This window comes from Falco biarmicus, chromosome 15 (genome assembly GCF_023638135.1).
Source record: "Falco biarmicus isolate bFalBia1 chromosome 15, bFalBia1.pri, whole genome shotgun sequence".
Classification (NCBI taxonomy): Eukaryota; Metazoa; Chordata; class Aves; order Falconiformes; family Falconidae; genus Falco; species Falco biarmicus.
The window spans coordinates 18,552,452-18,572,875 of record NC_079302.1 but is presented as its reverse complement, the minus strand read 5'-3'; the positions used below and the strand labels follow the sequence as shown (position 1 = coordinate 18,572,875).

At 45.9% G+C, this 20,424-nt stretch overlaps 1 protein-coding gene across 5 annotated transcripts; it reads left to right on the top strand.

Annotated features, from left to right (window-relative positions):
• Positions 1–1,157: 1,157 nt before the first annotated feature.
• Positions 1,158–15,895, top strand: AKTIP (AKT interacting protein). Of its 5 annotated transcripts, none has more exons than XM_056360465.1 (10): positions 1,158–1,250; positions 5,751–5,866; positions 7,166–7,371; positions 9,359–9,423; positions 9,522–9,622; positions 10,922–11,010; positions 11,090–11,188; positions 11,406–11,513; positions 12,199–12,259; positions 14,975–15,895. In XM_056360465.1, the coding sequence occupies exons 1-10, from the start codon at positions 1,241–1,243 to the stop codon at positions 15,080–15,082; spliced, it is 963 nt and encodes a 320-aa protein (XP_056216440.1). In that variant the 5' UTR covers positions 1,158–1,240; the 3' UTR covers positions 15,083–15,895. The 5 variants fall into 5 exon arrangements, with proteins under 5 accessions (XP_056216440.1, XP_056216439.1, XP_056216441.1 ...); XM_056360464.1 differs by having other exon boundaries at positions 1,159–1,250; positions 14,972–15,895; XM_056360466.1 differs by lacking the exon at positions 1,158–1,250 and adding an exon at positions 1,258–1,350 and having other exon boundaries at positions 14,972–15,895.
• Positions 15,896–20,424: the final 4,529 nt, after the last annotated feature.

Sequence of the window (20,424 nt, the reverse complement as noted above, 5' to 3'; positions counted from 1 at the left end):
AGGTGCGGGCAAGGCGCTTGCATTTGAGACACTGAAGAACAGGAAATTGCAAAAGGGTTTTAGGAACTGAGACAGTGGTTTGGCCAGAATAATAACGTTATTAACTGACCGGAGATTTTAAAGTGGCACTGTGAGGAGAGGAAGATAGCAGCAGGTTGCGGTAATTGAGACAATGGAATAACCTCAGCATGGGATTTTTGGTCACAGTTTAGGAACAAAAAAAGAAATCTGCCCTGTATTAACTGATTTTTTATTTTCTCTTACTTTTTTATACTTGACATAGCATGGATTTTGTTGCCATTTTCCCAACCTTGACAAATTGCTTCAGTTTTGGTTATAGCATTTTTGTAATTCTACTGTGCTCAGCAGTAGTCTAATTACAAACAGAAACGCCTCAATTTTGTTCTTATATGCCTTCTCTTCAGCAGCTAAACTTTGTATGTGTATGTCCGTGTCTGTGTAGTTAACACTGTGTGTATGTACACCTCTCAGCGGCAGTATCGGAAGCTGATCTGTAGTATTAAATTAAAGGAGGGAAAAATCCAGCTGAACTGTCGGGTGCCACGCCGGTTTTAGAAGCCTGCTAACATCGTGGCGAAGGTCTGTGGCTGAGGGAGGCGGCGCGGGTGCGAGGCGGCAGCGCCCGTGTTATGTGAGGGGGGCGCCGCCCGGCAGCTCCCTCAGCGGCCCCGGCAGCTCCCTCAGCGGCTCCCGCTGCCCTGCGGCTCACGGGCCCCGCCGCGCCCGGCTCGCCGCCTTTTCTCCGCACTCGTAACTCCGGCGGCGGCGACCCCGCCCCGGCCGCGACCCGAGAGGCGCCGTCCGGCAGCGACCGAGCCCGCCTCAGCCCGCGCCCCCAGGCAGCTGCGGACCGGCCGCAGGCTAATGGCCGCCCCGGCCCGAAGCCAATGGCGCGACTGCCCGCTCCCGCCGCCGGCCAATGGGAGACGCTCGTTTCCCTAAGCTCCGGCCCCGGCGCTTTCCTCCCGCTGAGAGAGTGGCAGGTGCGTCACCGCCGGCCCGCCCGCCCCAGACGGACAGGCACCCGGGCCACTCCGCAGCCGCAGGGCGGCGCCCTCGGCGGCCGCACGCCCCGCGCCCTGACAGGAGAGGCGCCGGCCTTCTTGCGCCGCAGACAGGACTGTGGCTGTGATTGGCTGGATTTCTCCCCGCGCCCCGCCCCGCGGAGCCTTCCCGGAAGAACCGGGCGGTGATTGGCTGAGGGGAAGGCCGGGTCCGGATGTGCGATGGTGAGGGGCGGGCTTTAAATGGGGCAGTGGCGGGGGTAGAGGGGAGCGGCGGCGGGGCCTGGGCCGCGCGTGCAGCGGAGCGGCGGGAGCCTCGGCGCGGGTGAGCGAGCGGCAGCGCGGGGCCCGGCCCGCCCCTCCCGGGCGCGGCGGTGGTGGCGGGGAGCCGGTGCCCGCCGGCGCGGGAGGGCAGCGGACAGCTCCGGCCGCGGGTCGTCGGTGCGCCCCGCGGGGCCGTCACCTGTCGCCGTGAGGAGCCGGGTGGCGCCCGCTCGTTCGCCCCGTGAGGGGCTGCCACCGCCGCGCTGGGTGTCCGCCGGCCCGGGCGGCCCGCTCCCCCGGAGGGGCACCGGTGCTGTGTGAGGCACCCCCGGCCCTTCCCGCCGGGGCCCGGCAGCGGGGCCGGGCCTCCTCCCCGCCCTGGTGAGTGGCGTCGCTGTGCGGGGCCAGGCGCAGCCCGGGCCTCGGTCGGGAGTCCCGCCGCGGGCGGGCAGAGACTTGGCCCGGCTCGGGCTTTCGCAGGTGTTTCTATTTATTTTTATTTTTTCTTTCTCCTGTGACCCACCGGGCCCCCAGCTGACAGTCCCCTCCGGGTGCCCAGCTGCCCGCTGGAGCTTGGCAGGTGCCTTTCGGGCTGTCAGCCCGTGTATAGGGGCCGGTGCCGATCTCGTTGAGAGGCGCGTTAGAAGATGAAGCCGTAGCAGCAGGTGTTGGCCTGAAAGGTGTAATCCACCTGCGGAGGAAGGGTTGGCGAACAGGCCCAACTGGTCAGCATGCCTGTTCCTTCAGCGACTCCCCTGTTGGCCAGCGGGTTAAGGGGTGGGCTAGCCAAGTCCTTGGGCCCTAAGAAGATCGGGGGTAGGTGTGCTGAGGAGAAATAAGTTCTGGTGTAAACTGGTGGTTACAGTTGCTGGACAACCATGCAGTAGTGTTGTAATCAACACGTATTGTTCTCTAGTGCTCTGCTTAGTCAGCTCTGTTTATTCTCAGGCGTACAGGTGGTTCCTTTTCCTTCTAGGTAGGGAACAAAATGCATCAAAAGACATGCATAGAAATATACCTCTATTATAGATTTGTCCATATGTGTTTCTTTTTCTTGAGGAATTGTTTGTTTCCAGAAAATACTTAAGTACTCCGTTCCAGGCAGATGGAGTTTTTGTTGAATTGACTTAGTGTTGTATTTAATCTGATGACAGTGGAAAAATATGACACATGATATGGCGGTAGGTACAAATCATAGAATTAACCTTTAGTGAGAATAACTACTGTAGAGAAAAAAAAAGGTGCAGAACCCAAGTACTTAAAATTTTGGTTTTCATCAGCGGTGAGTTTGGTTTTTGACGTGTCAGCGTGGTGATGAAGCGCTGCATGAGTTTACACTTGCTGTGACTGCCCTCATAGATTGTGTACCTCAGTGCTGGTGAACATCAACAGGGGCTGTGCCTGGCAGCAGGGGGCTTTATTGGCCCAGGTGCGATAGGACCTTAGTAACGCAGTTCTGTGTAGAAGTTGGAAGGCTGTTCCACGAAGCAGCGTTTGAAATAATGTTTCTTCACAAGTTTGTGTTGTGCCTTTTTTTAGTTGCAGCAGAGAAAAAGATATCTATAAAAAGCCCATGGGAGGATGACTGGTTAGGAGGGTTGTTGTTACGTTCTATTCTTGAGCTAGTGGAAATTAGTAGAGTATTACTGAGCAGTACTGTTAAGCCTTTTCTTAGGTGAGGCACTGTGAATGATGACTGTAAAGGGAGACAGGGTGATGATTTTTAATGTATTTATTCCCTTTTCATAAAATGAGGAGAGTGTATAGGCATTTTTGGGAAGGCTGATGGTTTTGGTAGTTACAGTACCGTAAGATGCTGTAATGGTAAAATGCTCTAGTCCCGTGTAAGACTGAATGACTAGGCTGCCTAGAAATTGCACATAATGACATTGGGACTTTGCTCTTTGTCTGATGCAGACCTTTGGCATAGAGAGAGCTAGGATAAACAAACTAACTTAAATGTGCTGTTAGTAGATTATTTTTTTTCCTCATTATTCTCCTGATCAGTGTGGGGTAGTAAATTGTGAGGTGAAGCCACTAGAGAACATGAACAGTTGCAGGTAAGTTTCCTGTACTGATGCCATTCTCCAGTTCCAGGTAGTGTAGCTGGAAGGAGTGAGTGTGACTAGAAATAAACAAACTCTAAAAAGTCTTGAAAGGCTTTTTAAATGACCCTTCTCTGGGAAGCTGGTACTCTAAGGTTATTAGTTCTTAATCGTAAATGGTGTTTTAACAGGTAAATGAGACTGGAGACAGTTTAACAATAAGTTTAGGACAACATCATGTATGACTTTTTACTAGCAAGCAACTGGATAAAAGATCTCTGTACGGGATAGTCTCTGGGAGTTTTTTTTTGTAGTTTAGCGAGAGCTAAAGTAGTGTTTGATATGGAGATATAAACTGCTCTTAATAGCCTGTAAATTGGCATCTCCGTAGTGAAAAGCTTTTCAACAAAGCTGGAAGTCTGCTGAGGTGCATACTTTCTGAAAGGTGGAGTCAGTGACTGAACTCCTCTAGCACCAATTATCAAGCTTCTAGATCAGTTCCTTGTTTTACTGGTAATAGGTTAGGCTGTTTTTTATGTACGTGCATCATTCTTTGTACTGCCTAACTCCTGTATTTCATATCTCTGCTTCAGGAATAATGCGATTTATATTACCTAGTCTTAAAAAGCCACTAGGCTAAAATAAACAAAGAAAAAAAAAATCCAAACCCATAATCACTCTAGATTCCAGCTAATTGTCTTCCAACCTGTACCTCAGCTTCCAGCACTTTTCTGTCTTGTCGAAGCCTTAGCACTCGGGTGCTCTCTTTGTGCGTCAGTTCCTCCACCCTCTGGTTACACTGAAGTTTCCCAAGAAAATATCTTGTACCTTCTTAGCCCAGTGTCTTGCTCTCTTATTTAGTCTGGCTGGATTTCATGGAAGAGAAAAGGCCCTTGGCATAGCCCTGTGGCCTGGCTCAGCTTTCCACATAGGGGATGGGGAAAACTGAAAACATTTTCTTCCTGCTATCATAGGGCATGCCTCAGTGCAGTAGCCATCTCTTGACTTGGTTTTCAGTGGCTCGGCGTGATGAGAGACTCTCTCTGGCTGCTGAAGAGAAAAAGTATCTGAAAGAATCATGTGGAATGTTTGAGATAATTTTAGGGTGGGGTAATTTAATTTTCGTCACTTTTCTGAATGAGGTTTGCATTTTTTGAATGCTTGGCTGCTATATAGTCTAGAAGGATACCTACAATTTGCTGTCAGTCATCCTTTTAAAAAATTATTATTGCTAGACTTTCTTTGGATAAATTGTCTGGCTTATTTATTTATTTTTTAACAGGATTGACTTGCTTTCCTTTCAGAAAGGTTTTTGATCTCAATGTCACCATGTTTTCTAAACTAATCACGGCAATGGGTGAACAGGTGGTGCCGTTTACTGCAGAAAAACTTAGTGTGGACCACAATAGCCTGTGCTGTTCTCTCTCGCATCCTGTGAATTGCCTTCATCAATGTTGTACAACCTCCTGTTAAAGAAATTGAATGAAGTGGATTGTCTCAAAACCTTAGTTAATGTAGCCAGAAATGGGGGCTGGGGAGTGGCCCTTAGGGAGGGGAAGGGAAACTAAGAGAACCGGAGAAGAAAGAGTAGAGGAAATGGGCTATGCCAGACAAGAGGTGCTGTAGTCGAGAGTTCTTGCACAAACAATAGCAAGACTTTGGGGGGGAAGAGTAGACCAAGGATGTATTCAGTAGGTGACACACTGAAACTCCAAATACTGCTGAAGTCCTTGTTATTGAACTGCTGATCGGAAGAGCTCTAAGCCGTGGTGCCTGTAGTGAAACCATTAAATAAGCTCCAGAGAAGCTTCTGTGTTCTGCGGCTTTGTCTATTCCTGGTGGTGTTCCAATGCAGATGAAAACAAAATGACACATCCGTGATGCAAACTCAATGGGAGGATCATCTCTTTCACCAGGAATGACAGAGGGTTTTTTTTCAAACCGGAGCACTTCAGAACTTTCAGAGTCAGCAGCATATGCGAGGGGCAGCACTTAACTGTGCTCCAGGAGTCAGACACTGTGGTACTGTCTGGTGCTGGACTGAGAAGGTGAAGTGATAACTTCATATTTCTCTGTGTAGAGGATCTTCCCCGAGTGTGGTGAGCCAACAGATGGTTTTGTTTTTTTCCAGTTAGCAAGACAAAACATGGAATGCAGAATGTAGAGTCTCTTTCTAGCAGAAAGAAGGCAGGGATTCATGTGCAAAAATGGTTTCATAGACCACTGTAATATTGTCCTGGAGTCTAATACATAATACAGCTTTGGCAATTTTAACTGTTGGCAGTTTTAACTACAATAAATTTTCTTCTGAAGTGACAGAAATGTCAGCCTGGTTGCAGAACTGGATCTGAATCCTATTTATATATTGAGTCCTGTTTATCTGTTATAAATGCCTATGTATTGTGTCTATTTTTAGGGTGTAAAACAGAGGGACCCGAGGACTCTCTGAAGACACTGAGAAGTTGCAGGCCTTTGTTTGGAATACACGTTATGAACCCTTTCTGGAGCATGTCTACGAGTTCTGTGCGCAAGGTATTTAATGAATGGATGCCGTAAGGTGTTAACGTGCTTTGAGGGGTGGTAGCCGTGCTGGGAAAGACCATCAGATGATCTATAAATGAAGTTGGAGTGTGCCGTTTATCCCAAGAACTGTGAATTGTCTTCAATAAAAGTGTAAGCTAGCTTTGAGCTGCGTTACCTGCAATGTACCTGTGGATGGAGTCTACTCTGGAATTTGTTGATTTTTTTTTTTTTTTTTTTCTTATCTGAAGTAGGAAAAATGAAACCACCTTGTTCAAATGGTTGTGATGCTTGTTTCTTAGGACATTTGTTTACTGTTGTGTAGAGCTCAGCCAGGTACTGCGTGTGGAGGGATGTTGACAAAACTGTGCCTCCATAATGCTATTGCTTCTGTAGATCGTAGCAGTGATAAAAGCGTCATAGTTCTAGGGTTAATCGCTTCCTAGGTATTCGGTGCTAGGGCCAGTGAGATAACTTCGATGATGCTTGTGACACAGGTAGTATTTTCTAGTCCATGTCTCGAGTGCTTCAAAACACTGTAGCTTAAATTATGCCTTTAGACGCCACAGCTAGCCTAATCGCAAGTCTGCAGCCTGCAGGTTTGTCCTGGCAACCTATAGAATGTACATAGTACGGTGTTTGCTAGCAGTGACCAATTAAGTCAAAAAGTTTTCTGGGTTTTTCTTTTCTTTTTTGATAGAAGATGACATAAGCATAAAAATGTTCCTGGAGCAAAACTATTTAAACTTGGTATCACTGTCAAATGGTGATTCTCTCACGGTGGGAGTGGGCTGTATGATCAGTTCCAAGTGGGATGTTGGTGTCTTAAGCACAGGCAGGAAGTGCGATAACGTGAAATTTTCTGTAGGAAGTTCTTATTTCATCTCGGCTTTACTGTGCTACTTCTAAGGACTCTTTGAAGTCTAGAACATGAGGATCCTTGTCAGTAGAAATGATTTATCTTGATGCACTGTGTGCTAGAAATAGATTGACTTCTAAGCTGATGTTACATGCTATCTGGTTCCAGTTTCTAAATAAATGTAAGCCTCCTTAAGTATTTGTCCTAATCTGCAGATTTCCTATCTAGCATTGATTACTTTTGTACTTGTAGGCTAGGTTTGACTGAATAAAAGTCTGTTTAAAAACAAAATCCAGAGACACCCCCGCAGCAATAGAACACTGAAACACAAGATACATTGGCCAAGCTTGTAATGAGCAAAGTTGGGTTTAAACCTGTGTTAAAATATGTTCATATCTTAAACGCTTATGAGATGCGGTCTGTAATTTCATGGTTCTCTTTTAATCTAACAGAGACCTGATGCTGAAGAGAAAACTTTGAGTGGAGAGCTGCGAACCAGTCCTCTACGAGCCTCTGCAAAGAAACAGTTGCCTTCTATTCCAAAGAATGCTGTGCCAATAACCAAGCCTGCTTCACCTGCCACGTCATCCCAGTCGACAAATGGAACGCATGCTTCCTATGGGCCTTTTTATTTGGAGTATTCCCTCCTTGCAGAATTGTAGGTTTTCACTTTTTTTCCTCTTTCTTTTTAGGTCACTGGGCTTATGCTTCAGTGGAGAAAAAACTAATTGTTGTGTGGTGCCTCTCCATAGTCCTTGGAGTAAAACTGAAGTTCCACAAAAGTCTTCTGGAGCAGCAGTCTCAATCTCTTGAGGTAGAAGGAGAGAGGAAAAGAGATGAGATTTTCAGGAGTGCGTTTAGATGTGGTTTTCTTAGTCACTGTATTGCTCACCCTTGAAGTGAACACATTTTGGGTTTAGGCATCCTGACCAGGTATCCTAATAGCTTTTTGGTCAGAAATACCAAATTTTTGAAACAAATATTTAAAATAGTAGCGAGCAGATGTCTGGTGGGATGATGGTTATGAATATATGGTACTGTCTTAATGGAGTTAGGATGTGGGAGCTTCCTTTGGTTGTTACATGGAACACTTGAACACCGCCTGATACAGCTTAAGCGGATATTAGAAAGACTATATTCTTTCCTGTCTACCAGTGATATTTTACATGAAACTTATGAGGGAGGAGCTAGTGTGATTTTAAATGGCTTTCTTTGGATCAGTTGCATTTGATCCAATCTAGTGGTTTGTAGACTGCTGTGGGAGCATACAGATCTCTGTCTGCAAAACTTTCTAGTTATATAAAGTTACATAAACTGTTTTGTGCTACAAAGCTGAAGGGACTTCCTCTGTAATAGACATGCTGGATTCTCAAGTATGTAGTGCTTTTTGGAACAAAATCCCTGGAGTCCTTATGCAACACTCTGTTTTTGCGTTTAACCATTCAGCTGAAAGTGAGAACTCTCAAAACAATAATTTATTTTTTTCAGGGAACTGACACAGACTTCTTAGTCCAAGAAAGATGTTTTTCTTCTGTAGCATGCGAAAATACGTTGTTACCCTAATGTAAACTCCTCTAGTTTAACAGATTCATTATTAGAAAATAGTAATGAATTTTATGGCAATTGTAAGTAGAGAACTGTGTTAATACTTTGCTTGAAGATTATTGTGTATTTGCGCAGGCATGTGGAATTCAATGTAATGGACCTGTATGCCAAGTAACTGGAAAACCTACAAAGTGAATAATGTTGTTTATCGCTTATAGTGTTCAATAGTGTCTGCATACCATACAGCTACAGCTGGTTAAACTTACTAGGAACTTCTTGTGCTCATTGGTTTGAAAAATGGGAAAAATAGCACATTTTGCCCCAGTAGCACTGTTAATTATCAGTGGACTTACCTAAAAGGCAAAGGACGAGGTAGAAACTGTTTTCATAGTGCACCAGTCACTGATGGCTGAAGGTTGTGACTGCATTATCAGTGCAAGAAGTGAAATGGCAAATAAGCGCAAGTTTGAGAAAATGGCTTGGTCCATCCTGTTAATGAGATGCCTGAGGTTGCTCGATCCGGATCTGTAATACACCTTGCTACTTGACTGTCCTTTTTATTCTCTGTTACTGTGTTTTGTCAGTTGCCAGTGTAATTTGTTTGACCTGCAGCATAATCTCATCTGAAACTGAAAGACTGCTTGTTTAAAATTGAAGTTAAAGTTTGGTCACGTTCCAGAATTAACTACAACTGACTGCAGATCTGCTTTCAAAATTAGTTACATTTTTTTTTTTCCTTCTTTACTTTGAAACTGAGGATTCAGTAGAAAAGTGGAAATTTTGATACTGACATGACCTAAATGGGTTGACTGGGGAAGAATTTATTTCTACTTCTCTACTTACAGTTTTATCAGGAGAAAAAATGTTTCACGTTAGTAACTCTAAGCGGAGGGGTGGGAACAGCAAGAGTTAAAGAACACGCTTTCGCTGGTTTTCTTCAGTCTCGTTCTGTGAGCAATCTGCCCTTGGCAATTGAGTATAAGTTTGTGGAAGAAGTCCCCAGTTAAGCTATTGTTAGTAAGTTCTGGGTTTACTGTTGTCAGCTTGCTGTAGGCTTAGTGTTGTTGTGGGGCTATTCTAAATACCGATTTTAATTGCAGTACCTTGGTTGTAAAGCAGAAATTGCCAGGTGTCTACGTGCAGCCATCTTACCGATCAGCGTTAAGTAAGTTTAAACTTAACTTTTAAGATTTTTATGTATGTAGATTTTTTTTTTTTTTGGTAAAAAATCTTTCACTCAAGCAAACTTTTTTTCCCTTGCAGTGTGGTTTGGTGTAATATTCATAAGACATGGGCTGTACCAGGATGGTGTGTTTAAGTTTACTGTTTATATTCCTGATAATTACCCAGATGGAGACTGCCCGGTAAGTGGTTATGTGTGTCTTGGGTTTTTCTTTTTTTCTGGTGTTCTAGGTATGACTTTCTGTTAAAGCTGATACACTGACTAGCTTCTCGTTTCCTTGAACTAAGTTTATTCAGTTGGCTGCACTCATTTGTGATACCTTATACATATTTCCTAATATCTGTGGAGGAATCCTGTTACTCTGATTACTGAGACTGGTGTAGAGTGAACTTCCTGAGGTTAGATGCATTAGAGTCTTAAGTAATCAACCAGTTCTTTACCTCAACTCTTGATCTGCTACTTCCTCAGCAAGGTGGTCAATGCTGAAACACTTGAAGAAGTATCCAAATTCTGAGTAGTGATAGAATGGAACATAAAATCTGGGCACGCCGGCTGTAGTGCTGAAGGATTTTTTGCCTGTTTTTCTTCTAAATTACGTTGAAACAAAGAACTAAAAAAACTTGAGGATAATGTTGGTGAAACAAAGGGAGAAGGAGATAGATGGTGTGGTGTTACTTTCTATCTCTGCTTTCTCTTTTTTCTCTAAGGAAAAGTATCTAGAGTTATTACATCAGTTAAAAAATAAAAATAAAATAATATTGTGCCAATCTGACTCTCCAGAGCAGAGCAGCTGGCTCCCTTGGCCAAATTCCTTTAAGGGGAGGATTGGGAGATGTGTGTGTAACTGCTGTAGCTGAGAACAAGTTGGTATGTCAGGAAGCTGTCTGTGTGGTGTCAAGTTTTGTGTAAAGCTATCATCTTTAAAAGGACAGAACTAGTAGGAAACAGTTTCTTTTGAAGATTAGACTTTAGTACTTCTGGTACAGCCATCATTCTCCTGCTGGAATAGGGCTTTAAAGCCTTCCTGTCTAAACTAAGTTTTCTTTTGGAAGAATGCACGGACACGAGAGGAAGCTAGCTGTACGGAACTGGAGACACCGCGATGTCACTGCGCAGTTTACTTGCAAATGTGTAGGATAAAAAAAAGTATTGATTGTAGCTCAAGTATGTAAAAAGCTTTCAGTCACAAATAGCTAAACCAGAAAAACTCCTCTAATCTGATCTTATCTCATATTATTACCTGTGTTGGCACCAGTGCCTGTGCAGTTAGCTGGATTAGTTTCCTGATTGGGTGATAAGCATGTGAGAGAGGACAAGACCCTGCATGTAACATGGGTGTGTTGGGTTACAGTTTCACAGTTGGTATAAATCACTTCAAGTTGCTTTCTTTTCACACAGAAACAATTAGTATTTGGAAGCAACATCTGACTGACCTTCACCCAGTGATTTTAGCATAATAAATTACTTTTTTCTAATGCAGCGCTTGGTTTTTGATCTGCCCGTCTTCCATCCACTAGTGGATCCTTTATCTGGTGAACTGGATGTGAAAAGAGCATTTGCAAAATGGAGGTTAGTGGTAACATATTGATGTATAATTGAAAAGAAGTTTGTTCCATTCTTCATTGCGTGTTTTTTTTTTTCTTTTTAGGCGAAATCATAATCACATTTGGCAAGTGTTAATGTATGCTCGCAGAGTCTTCTACAAGATTGATACAACTAGTCCTCAGAATCCTGAGGCTGCAGTGCTGTAAGTATCTTCAGTGCATACAGACATGGTCTTCTGAAAGACTTTTGCATAGACTTGCAGAAACAAGAGGTTTATTAAATAGTTTATGAGTTCGTGGTCTCTACCTCAACAGTTGGTTGCACTAGGAACTCAAGTTGAGGCTTTGACAAGCCTATCTGTGCTTCTAGAGCAAACCTGTGCCTCCTTGCAAATACTTAACGTTGCTTCTCTCTTGCAGGTATGAAAAAGATATTCAGCTGTTCAAAAGTAAAGTGGTGGACAGTGTCAAACTATGCAGCAGTCATTTATTTGATCAGCCCAAAATAGAGGATCCCTATGCAATCATGTAAGTCCCATGAGCAAATTCGCCATGCCCTAATGGTTCAACAACAGGTTTTGGTATAGTTGTTGGTTTGAAGCCTTTTGCTGCCAAGTTCTGACCTGTTTTTTCATACATGTATAGCAATATTTTGAATATTCCTACCCTCATTTCTGTCTGTTTTGAGTTGAGTGAATCTTAAATATAATCAGATGCTTGTGTTTGCTGGTTTTTTTTCACTAAGCAACCAAGAGTTAAAAAACTGTCAACTAACCCCCGAACAACAACAACAAAAAAAGGCCCAGAACACCCCACCTCTCTTGGAGGTACCCATGGAGTAAATGCTGCTTTTGGGCTTTCTTGAACTCAGTTTGCATTACTGTGGCTTCGGTCACACTTTTTAAATACTTCTGACCTTGACTGCATGGGGGATGGAGCAGTCAGCTCCATGGTGAATATGAGACATATTTCACATAGCACCTGCTGAATTGCTGGTTCTCATTGCAAACAAGAACAAAAACCTAAATACTTTTTGTTGTAAAGATCCATGACAATGTAAATTTAATTCTTAGGTGTATGTTTTAACACTGAAAACTCAGACCTGTAGTTTACTTGAAATTCAGCGAACTAACCCAAGGGAAACTTCTGCTTTCTACAAGATGCTGCAGTTTGCAAAAATACAAAGTGAGACATAACTCTACTTTCTCCATAGTTTTTCTCCGTGGAATCCAGCTATACATGATGAAGCTAGAGAGAAGATGTTGACTCAGAAGGTATGCGCAAGGTCGAGATCCTCGCTGTAGGAAGGGTTTATTGCCTGATAAGGGAAAAAAGCTTCTCTGCCTGTTTGTGATGAATGAGTATGAGACAGACCTTATTCTGCCCCTCTTTTGGATCAGCTGGCGTGCTGGAACAGATGCGGACTCCTAACTAAGCAGTTATGTCACTGTTCTAACTTCAGTGTGTTAAGCAGTTAATCATTTGGCTAGCTTGAAAGCTTTGTCCGTACAGTTGTTGGCACACTTGGCAGATGTGTTTTGTTTAGGGATGGAAGGGAAGGAATAAGGGGAGAGAGGAGATTTGCTGACAGTCTTAACAGCTTGTCCTGCACTTGTCATGGCCATTACCGCTTCTGCATAACCTGGCAGCCCCCAGCGTCTTTGTTCTCTTCTGCTGTGAGATCTTTCACAACTGAACCAGAGCACAAGCAGAGTACCTTGCTCACCTCTCCAATGCTACTGATGTCTAATGAAGACGTCGGCTAATTGAAGGGTGCTTAGAGTTACTACTGACACAGCAAGGATGTGTTGGTTCGTACAGCTTTCACCTGAGCAACACCTTTGCTGTTGGGGGGGAGGTGGTTGTTGTTGGGGTCTTTTTCTTGAAATTATTTCTTTGCCCTTGACAAGAGCTGTCACACAGCAATTCTGAGTCTGCACTGAGTGGCATGACAAGCCACTCCACTTGCAGTGCCTAAAGATTCTGAAACTGTGGCTGGTACCTTTGCCTGGCATGCAAGGAAATGCCCTCTACGTGGTTTAGTTAGTGACTCGGGCTCCTTGCTCTAGAGCTGTGGTGTGGTTTGATGCTTTTTTTTTTTTTAATTAATTGTTTGGGGGGTTTTTTTGTCAGTCCAAACCTCAGTCTTCCTTGCTGCAAGCTTTTAACTCGTGTTTTTGCATGTCTTCTGGCATGGGTGAGATTTTTACATTGATTTTAATAAAATGTGCTGCTCATAAACTCAGTGTAGCAATGTTCCCAACTGCCAGAGTCAGGGCTAGAGGTGAGGTGGCCTTTTTCCAGCCTTAGAGTGCACAGAAAAACATTTTGATCAGGTTCTTGATGTTCTTATAACTTTAAGAAATACTTTTGACTTCTCCCCCCTTCCTCTCCTCCATTCTCTACCTCCTTATTACCTTTCAAATCAAAGACCTAAAGAAAAAGAACAGGTTGAGGTGCCTGAAATGAAAGGGGTATGATGTCTTGGAGATTGATAGCAAACAGTGACTTTTCTTTTGTCTTTTTTTCTTTGGAGATGCATGTTAATTTCTTTAAGTGAATGCTGGTGTCTTCAGTAACTGTTGCATGTGTGGTACTTTAGTGCTTGAGTAGTTCGTTGGTAGCAAGAACGGCCCAGCTCCTGTGCCTTAGATTTGTTCCAAAATGTCAGTGCAGCTGAGAACTTTCTCTTCCTTCCCTGTAAAAGGAAGTTTCCTAATCCTGGGTCCTTGTTTATTACCTGTGTAATTCCTGTGCCTTGGGAAACGGCTGGGCTATTCTAGAGCTGTAGCCCTGGGAAGGCTGCGAGTGTCCCGGTGCCCTGCTGAGCACTTGGCTTCTGCTAGACGGTCTCCCGTGTGCAGGAGCTACTCTGCCAGGCTCAGGCTTAACTGGTCCCTCTTGTTTGCCGTTTTCTGATGTGGTATGGCAATTGTGTCAGCATTTTTACACCTTTTACTCAAAACGTGGGGAGGGGCAGAGGAAGTGCAGGTTCAGTTTTCTTGCTGGCTTAGTTTACTTTGTTAGGCAAAGGGCTTGCCGTAGTGTGACAAAGTCTACTCACGTAATTACCGCTTTCGAGAACTTGATGCGTCATTCCAGGGTTGCTGTGCTCGGTGTGGAGGTGCTCAGATGAGCCCATAGCAGCGTGGAGGCAGGGCTAGTTCCTGGTATGCAAAAAACACCTGCAAGCTATTCTGTTTTTGACCTGCTAGAGTATGTATCCAATTGACTCATCTTAAACTACTTTAAACCTACAGATGCTTGAAGTTGCATCTTTCTTCCTCAGCTTGAAGACTTATTTGTCTTCGAAATCTCAGTAGTCTGTCTTGAATGTTTGTTGCATGGTGTTGGGTAGGAATAGTTACTGTTGAAGCATTTAACTGCGATAAATACTCGGAAGAGCCATCCTGGGAAGGCATTTGGAAACTCCATGGTATAGCAACTGTGTGTGTGTGTGTGTATATATATATGTGTGTATATATATATATAGCTGCTGCTTTGCCATGTTAATGTGTGTTGGGAAGCCTTCAGGGTGGTGGAGTGCTCCTCCGCAGGATGCCCAGCGTCACAAGGTACTATGCGATGGTTCTGACTTCAGGTTAATGACAGAAGTGTTCGGATTTGGGTCGGTGCGTCTCTCTGTAGAACCGAGCAGTTGGGCAAAGAGCAGTGCAGTGGTGCCGGGCCATGGCCTTCAAGCAAGAGGCACTATTCAAAAAGTATCTTTTAATCTTCATGGTATGATAGGGTGGCAGTGCAAGGACTAAGTCGGTAAAACTGTCCTGTACCATCAGGGTGTTTCTACAGACACCCCACACGTTCCCAGAAATGAAAGCAGTGCTCGCTTGGCTGTTCCCCTCTGAGCAGGGGAAGCGATGCTAGCCTCTTCTATGCCTGTACGTGCCAAAGAGAAAATGGATGGGGTGGGACTCGGGGGGGGTTGGGGTACCGAATGATTCTGACTGTGACTTTCTTCCACCTAGAAGAAGCCAGACGATCAGCACTGCAAAAGCATGCACGTTTCTGGCCTGTCGTGGGTAAAGCCTGGCTCCGTGCAGCCTTTCAGCAAAGAAGAGAAGACGATGCCTACTTAGCTCTTCCGGACGATGGTGCACAAAACACTTTCTGTGGGCGGAGGGAATGTAATGGAGGGAGAAACAGCGAAGCAGCAGTTTCCTTCTTGACTACGGATTAGTAAAAACAGAATGGTAGCAGTGACTCCAGTAAACCTGTTCAAGGGATTACTGACTCTTAATGTTTTACATATGCATTAGGTTTTAAAGGCTTGCCTGGAGTTTGGAAGTCTCTCGAACACTGCAGTACTTCTACCTGAAGACTGTTTAGGGTGGGTAATTCCTCAGGGCTCTGAAATGCCTGGAGGTTTTGGGTTGGTTTTTAAGCTTTTATTTTTTCCCTCCAGGAATAGCAATTTTTTTAAAAAATCTAAAATTACTGGCAGAAATATTAGTATTGGAAATATGATGCCAGAGGTAAGCTGTGTTCATGTAAACTAATATAGCAGAGTTAAACACTATATTTAATGGTTTTAAATACTTTTGGTTTCTATTGTAAATATATTAGGATTTGAAATTGTAAATAGTTGGTCCATTGACTCCATTTAGCACTTTCCAGAGATAAAGGTGGGGATGATGTATGATGTAGTATTGATTTGTAAACGGATATTGTCACTAAAGCGCACATTAGTCTGACAGGGCGAATGCAGAATGTCAGGCTTGTTAGACTTTTATTACATAAACACTAAAAATAAAGCTTTTAACGGTGGTCTCTTGAGCTAATAAAATCTTAGAAGATTTTAGATTCCCTAGTTGTCTAGGGGGGTTACTTAGGATAGCTTGACTAATGTGTGTTAGTAGTGACATCTTAAAATAAAAAGAAACCATGATCTAGCTTTTGTCCCTCTGTTTGTCTATATTGTAGGCATTTAGCAAAGACTGGAACCGGGGTGGAAGCACCTGGCTACACGCGTACTTGCCTGCGAGTGTGTTCAGGGTGTTAGCAGCCAGCAGGACGTTAGGTGCCAAAGAGGCTGGTTAAATAGTGGTGTTCCACTCATGGGAAGATCTTTCAAAAGCGTGTGTGAGCTCGGGGCAGAATCTGTTGCTTTTCACAAGAGTCTTCCTAATGTCGTAGCCTAGCATAACGCCTTATTCTGCCCTAATAGCGTTTTCCTATCAAAACCTGTAATGTTAACCCTTTTGTAGCTGGGCTGCTTTTTCTTTAGCTCCTCCTACCTGTAATGTTGGCATTAGTGCAGAGCCTGCTGTTGTCATGGGGTAGTATTTGAAGTGGTGTTTGGGGAGGATGGGGGAGCGGTGTGGTGCATGTCCTGGGTTTTGAGGGTTTTTTTTCCTCTTTTGTTTCTATCTGACAAGCTAAATCCACTTGTCACGTAACAATGTTTCCCTCTTCTCTTTGAGAAGAACCTCTTGGCTCTTAAAGAAATACACAAAGACTTCCCAAGGAACATGCTACCATATACTAAATGATTAATTTAATGTACTGTGAAGGATGACTTGAATGGTTTCTGTGCAGCATGTAACATTGTATAAATTACTTTGTTTTAGGTAACGCTGAAATCTTACTGCATGATGTTGCCTTCAACCTTTTAAAGGTTCTGCCTTTGAGATGCAGTGGTTTCCTGGGGCTGCCTGGGGTGTCCCTAGTACTGCTGGAATGCCTCTGTAGCCAGAAGAAAGCAGAGGGTACGTGGTGAGCGAGGATCCTCTTTAAGGCAGAGACGTGCGTGCATCCAGAGGTGCATTTCTTGGGGCTACTCTTTCCTCTTTTTACCTCCCCTCATCTTACACAGTGTCTGTTACAGGACCTGGGTCCTTGACTAATGCTAAAATGTGCTTTCTAAACCTTAGTGTATCTGTTTGTACGTGGTGTAATAAGAGAAATGTAATTTAGAGTGGCTCCTTCCTAAACAAATTTGAGGTTAAAAGTAAGGGCTTAAATTGCCAAGTGGGTGCTTGTGAACAAGGTATTTGCAACTGAGCTATTGCCTTCGGCTCTCTGAAAGCTTTTGCTGCCTCTGTGTGTGTGAGGTGTGGGCCTAGCCAAACTGAAGGCTCTGGCACGCTCTGGTCATGTGAATTAGTACAGCAGACGTAAACATATTTAATGGCTTTAAGTGCACTGTGGTGTTTTACTGCAAACTGCGCTGTGTTAAGCGGTGGTTGAGTGCAGATCTTTCCCAAGGACGTTTTGGCCTAGGTTGAGTCAGTCGGTGAGTGACATGTATGTGACTCGGTATGATTTTGTAGGGCAGTTAACTCCAAGTAGGCTCGGTTTGTGCTGTCTCCGATACAAATCTATCTCCGCTAGCTCAGAGTTCAATCCGACTTTGTTGGGAGGCTGAGAAGATGATGTGTTAAGGCAGTGGTGTTTAAAAATGGATGGGGAGATCTAGAGTAAGTCTGCAGCCTTTAGTGCCGCTGACGGTAGCTGCTGATACCTTTTCAGACAATTGCAAAATTGTTATGAGAATAATTCTGTGTGTTCCCACTTGCATCCGTATAGCCACGGCATCCCCGGGGGAGCTCCTCACACCCTGGTGCTTTGATGCATCAGTAACTAGGGTAAAGCCGACAGACTCGGTGTAGGACGTTTTGCTGTCTGAGCCTTGAAACGGTGGCTGCTGTTGGGGGAAGCAGTATAGCAGTGCTACAAACCAGCGCCAGCAAGGTAACATCAAACTAAATGTTGCTTTCTTGCTGATGCTGATGGCTTGTTGGAGCAAAATGTTCCACTGCAAACCTCAAAATAAACCTGTGCAAATAAGGGATTTGACATTTTTAAATGGCGGTTTCTCTTTTCTCCCATTCCTGCCTCTTTGGAAGGAAGGAGTGGGAAAAGGCTTTGGACTTCCAAGAGCTTTGCTCTTACTCCTAAGTATTTTTTAGAAAAAGATACGTAATATAAACTGTTAAGTCCTGCCTTCAGATCAAAAACTTTGAGGAGAGCGCAAAATTGTGAATTGGCACTTTGGTTTGTGTATCCTTTCCTACAGTAGGAACATTTTACCTCTGAATTAAAGATATTTTTTTTTTTTTCTCGCATGGTTTTTGCATTCTTTGTCTTGCATGCTAAAGTTAGGTATTTTGTGAGAACAGGATTTGGATGGCAGGTAGCTGTAACCCTTCGGTAATTTTGTACATGTATCAGTATAGAAAAGGAAAAACCTGTGGATCACGGGAGAAGGCAAGCGATTCTCTCTGTTACGTTCTCAGTTCGGTGACAACGTGCGCAGACAGACTTTGTCCTTCCCTCTCTTCCTTGCCCACCATGGGAAAGCCAAAGGAAGCACCAGCCTTCTGGAGCAGCTGCTTAGTGCCACAGCTGTTCCTGGAGAGCCAGTAACGGTGCCAGAGAGCGTGAGCGTGCGCAAGTACATGCGTGTGTGTGTGGCCGCTCTCCTGTGTGAGCGAAGGCACCAGTAACTGGGCACGGAGCGCTTCTCCACTCCGGTCCTCCTCATTCAGCGGCCTTGGGGAGCTGCTGCCATTGTAAAACAGGGGTTTGAAGCTCAACTTTTCAGTCTTCCGGAGCACGGCGTGCCATTTTTACGCCATGTTGCCAGCCACGGAAGCTGTCTGGCCCACCTCCGTTGGCGGGAGGGGAATCCTGCGGGGCAGGAGGCTGCGAGTGCCCGCTCCGGGGTGCAGCGGTGAGTGTGTGCTGGCAGCACGTGCGGCGTCTCCTGGGCTGGCGTGGCCACGTGAAGCTCTGCAGACAGCTCCTGGCTTCGTCTCCCAGCACGGGTGCGATGGCTTCCCCCCGGGATCTTTGCTGAAGGGATCGAAGACTGTGTCCAGCCCTTGTGGAAAAGGGTGAGTGGTCTCGCTGCTGATCCCCTCCTTCGAGAGGGCGGGAGGGAGGGAGAGGGGAGGCGGTAGCGGGAGCCGGTTTCTTGCTCGGCCTCCCTCTTGCAGCAGGAGGAAAGGCTGGTAGGTGGGGCAGGGCTGTGGCAGCAGCTGTGGTGTGGGGCTTCAGCCGGCGTCTGCCTCCAGCACTTCTGAGGTGCTTGGTAGAAGCAGAGGCCTTGGGCGCGCACGCAGCGCGGGGCTGAAGGAACTGCCCCAGGACCCCCTCGCTCTGGAGCGCGCTTGGCCGCGTTCCGCTCCTCCCTGCTTGCGGCTGGGCCGAGCTGGCGGTGCCACGCGTGGGGAGCGGCCTCTCGCCGGGCCTCGGGCAGGCCAGCCGTGCCCTCGCGCGGCCGAGATCCCTCCGCTGCTTTTGGGTATCTCGGCAGCTCTTACCGGAGCTGCGCCCTGCCCCTCGTGGCGCTGGGAAGGGTCTGGGCCCCAGGCGGCTCCATCCAGCCTGGCCTTCCCCAGCGCTTGGTGCCGGCGGGCGGGTGTGTGGCACAGCACAGGGCAGCGCTGGCGGCAGCCGCGGCTGCTGCTGTCTTGGGCTTCAATCAAACAGCTTCTGGGAGCTGCTTGGCAGCTAGCTTAATAGTTAGAAAATGTTTCTTTGGTTGCTCTCTTACCTTTTTCTTGATTCTTGTGTAGCTGACTCACTGCTTAAAAAATAACGACGATGATAATCCTTCATAGTGTTCCTGGGTTTTGTTATTTGCATTTCAGGGAACAGATTTCCGCTAATCCTAAATATGCGCTTGTTCAGTTCCAGTCCATCCTCCGTGTCACGTGCGGCTGGTTGTTAACCTTTCTAACAGACATATGGCCTTAGTCGAGCACGGCCCTGCTGTGGAGCAGCTTGCTTTCAGTGGTCCCTTGCTGCCGGGGAAGTCTCTAGAACGGGGTACAGCACCGAGTGGCTTTAACGCAGTGTTCGACGTGTAAACAGCCATGAGAGAAGCAGCCAGCTGCTCTGTAACCCGGTACAAGGGCGAGGGGGTGGCTCCGTGCCGCATACCTCAGCTGGTGGTCCCTTCGGTGTGGCGTTCAAGCCCCCGCCAGCCGGTGCCCTTGGGACACCTGGCAGGTTATGCGGAATTGCGAGTGCCTTGGCACGGCCCGGTGCCTCTTCCGAGTCGGGGATAGAAAACGGCGATGGAGGAGGCGCTGGGAAGGCTGAGCGGGTGTTGCCGGGGCAGTGGTGCTGAGGTGTGGGCGTTGGTTTGTTCCAAGGAACGTGTCTGGGAGACGTTTCTGCGCTAACGCTTCCCGGGAAGGCTGAGGGCGAAAGGTAAACGCTTCGGAGCGGGCATGAGGAAAGCTTCGGTGCAGGGCTCTGGGTGTGAGGCGGGACATGGGGTTCGCGCTGTGCCCGAGCACCGGGTCCCGGCTGGGTGGGGAGGCACAGCTGGGCTGCACTGCAATGAGAGAGCTTTTTTTTTTTTAGTAATTATTCAGAAACCTCTGTATTAAATCACTGACTTGGGAATTTCCTAAGCCACTTAGGTGAGGGGCTTGCACAGAATTTTAATCCCTTCCAGTCTTGGGGT

Excerpts from the sequence above, each read along its gene's own strand:
- AKTIP (XM_056360464.1), top strand. Across the intron at positions 9,424-9,521 it reads ATCTTACCGATCAGCGTTAA|TGTGGTTTGGTGTAATATTC; the intron begins GTAAGTTTAAAC and ends TTTCCCTTGCAG. Across the intron at positions 12,260-14,971 it reads AGAAGATGTTGACTCAGAAG|AAGAAGCCAGACGATCAGCA; the intron begins GTATGCGCAAGG and ends TCTTCCACCTAG.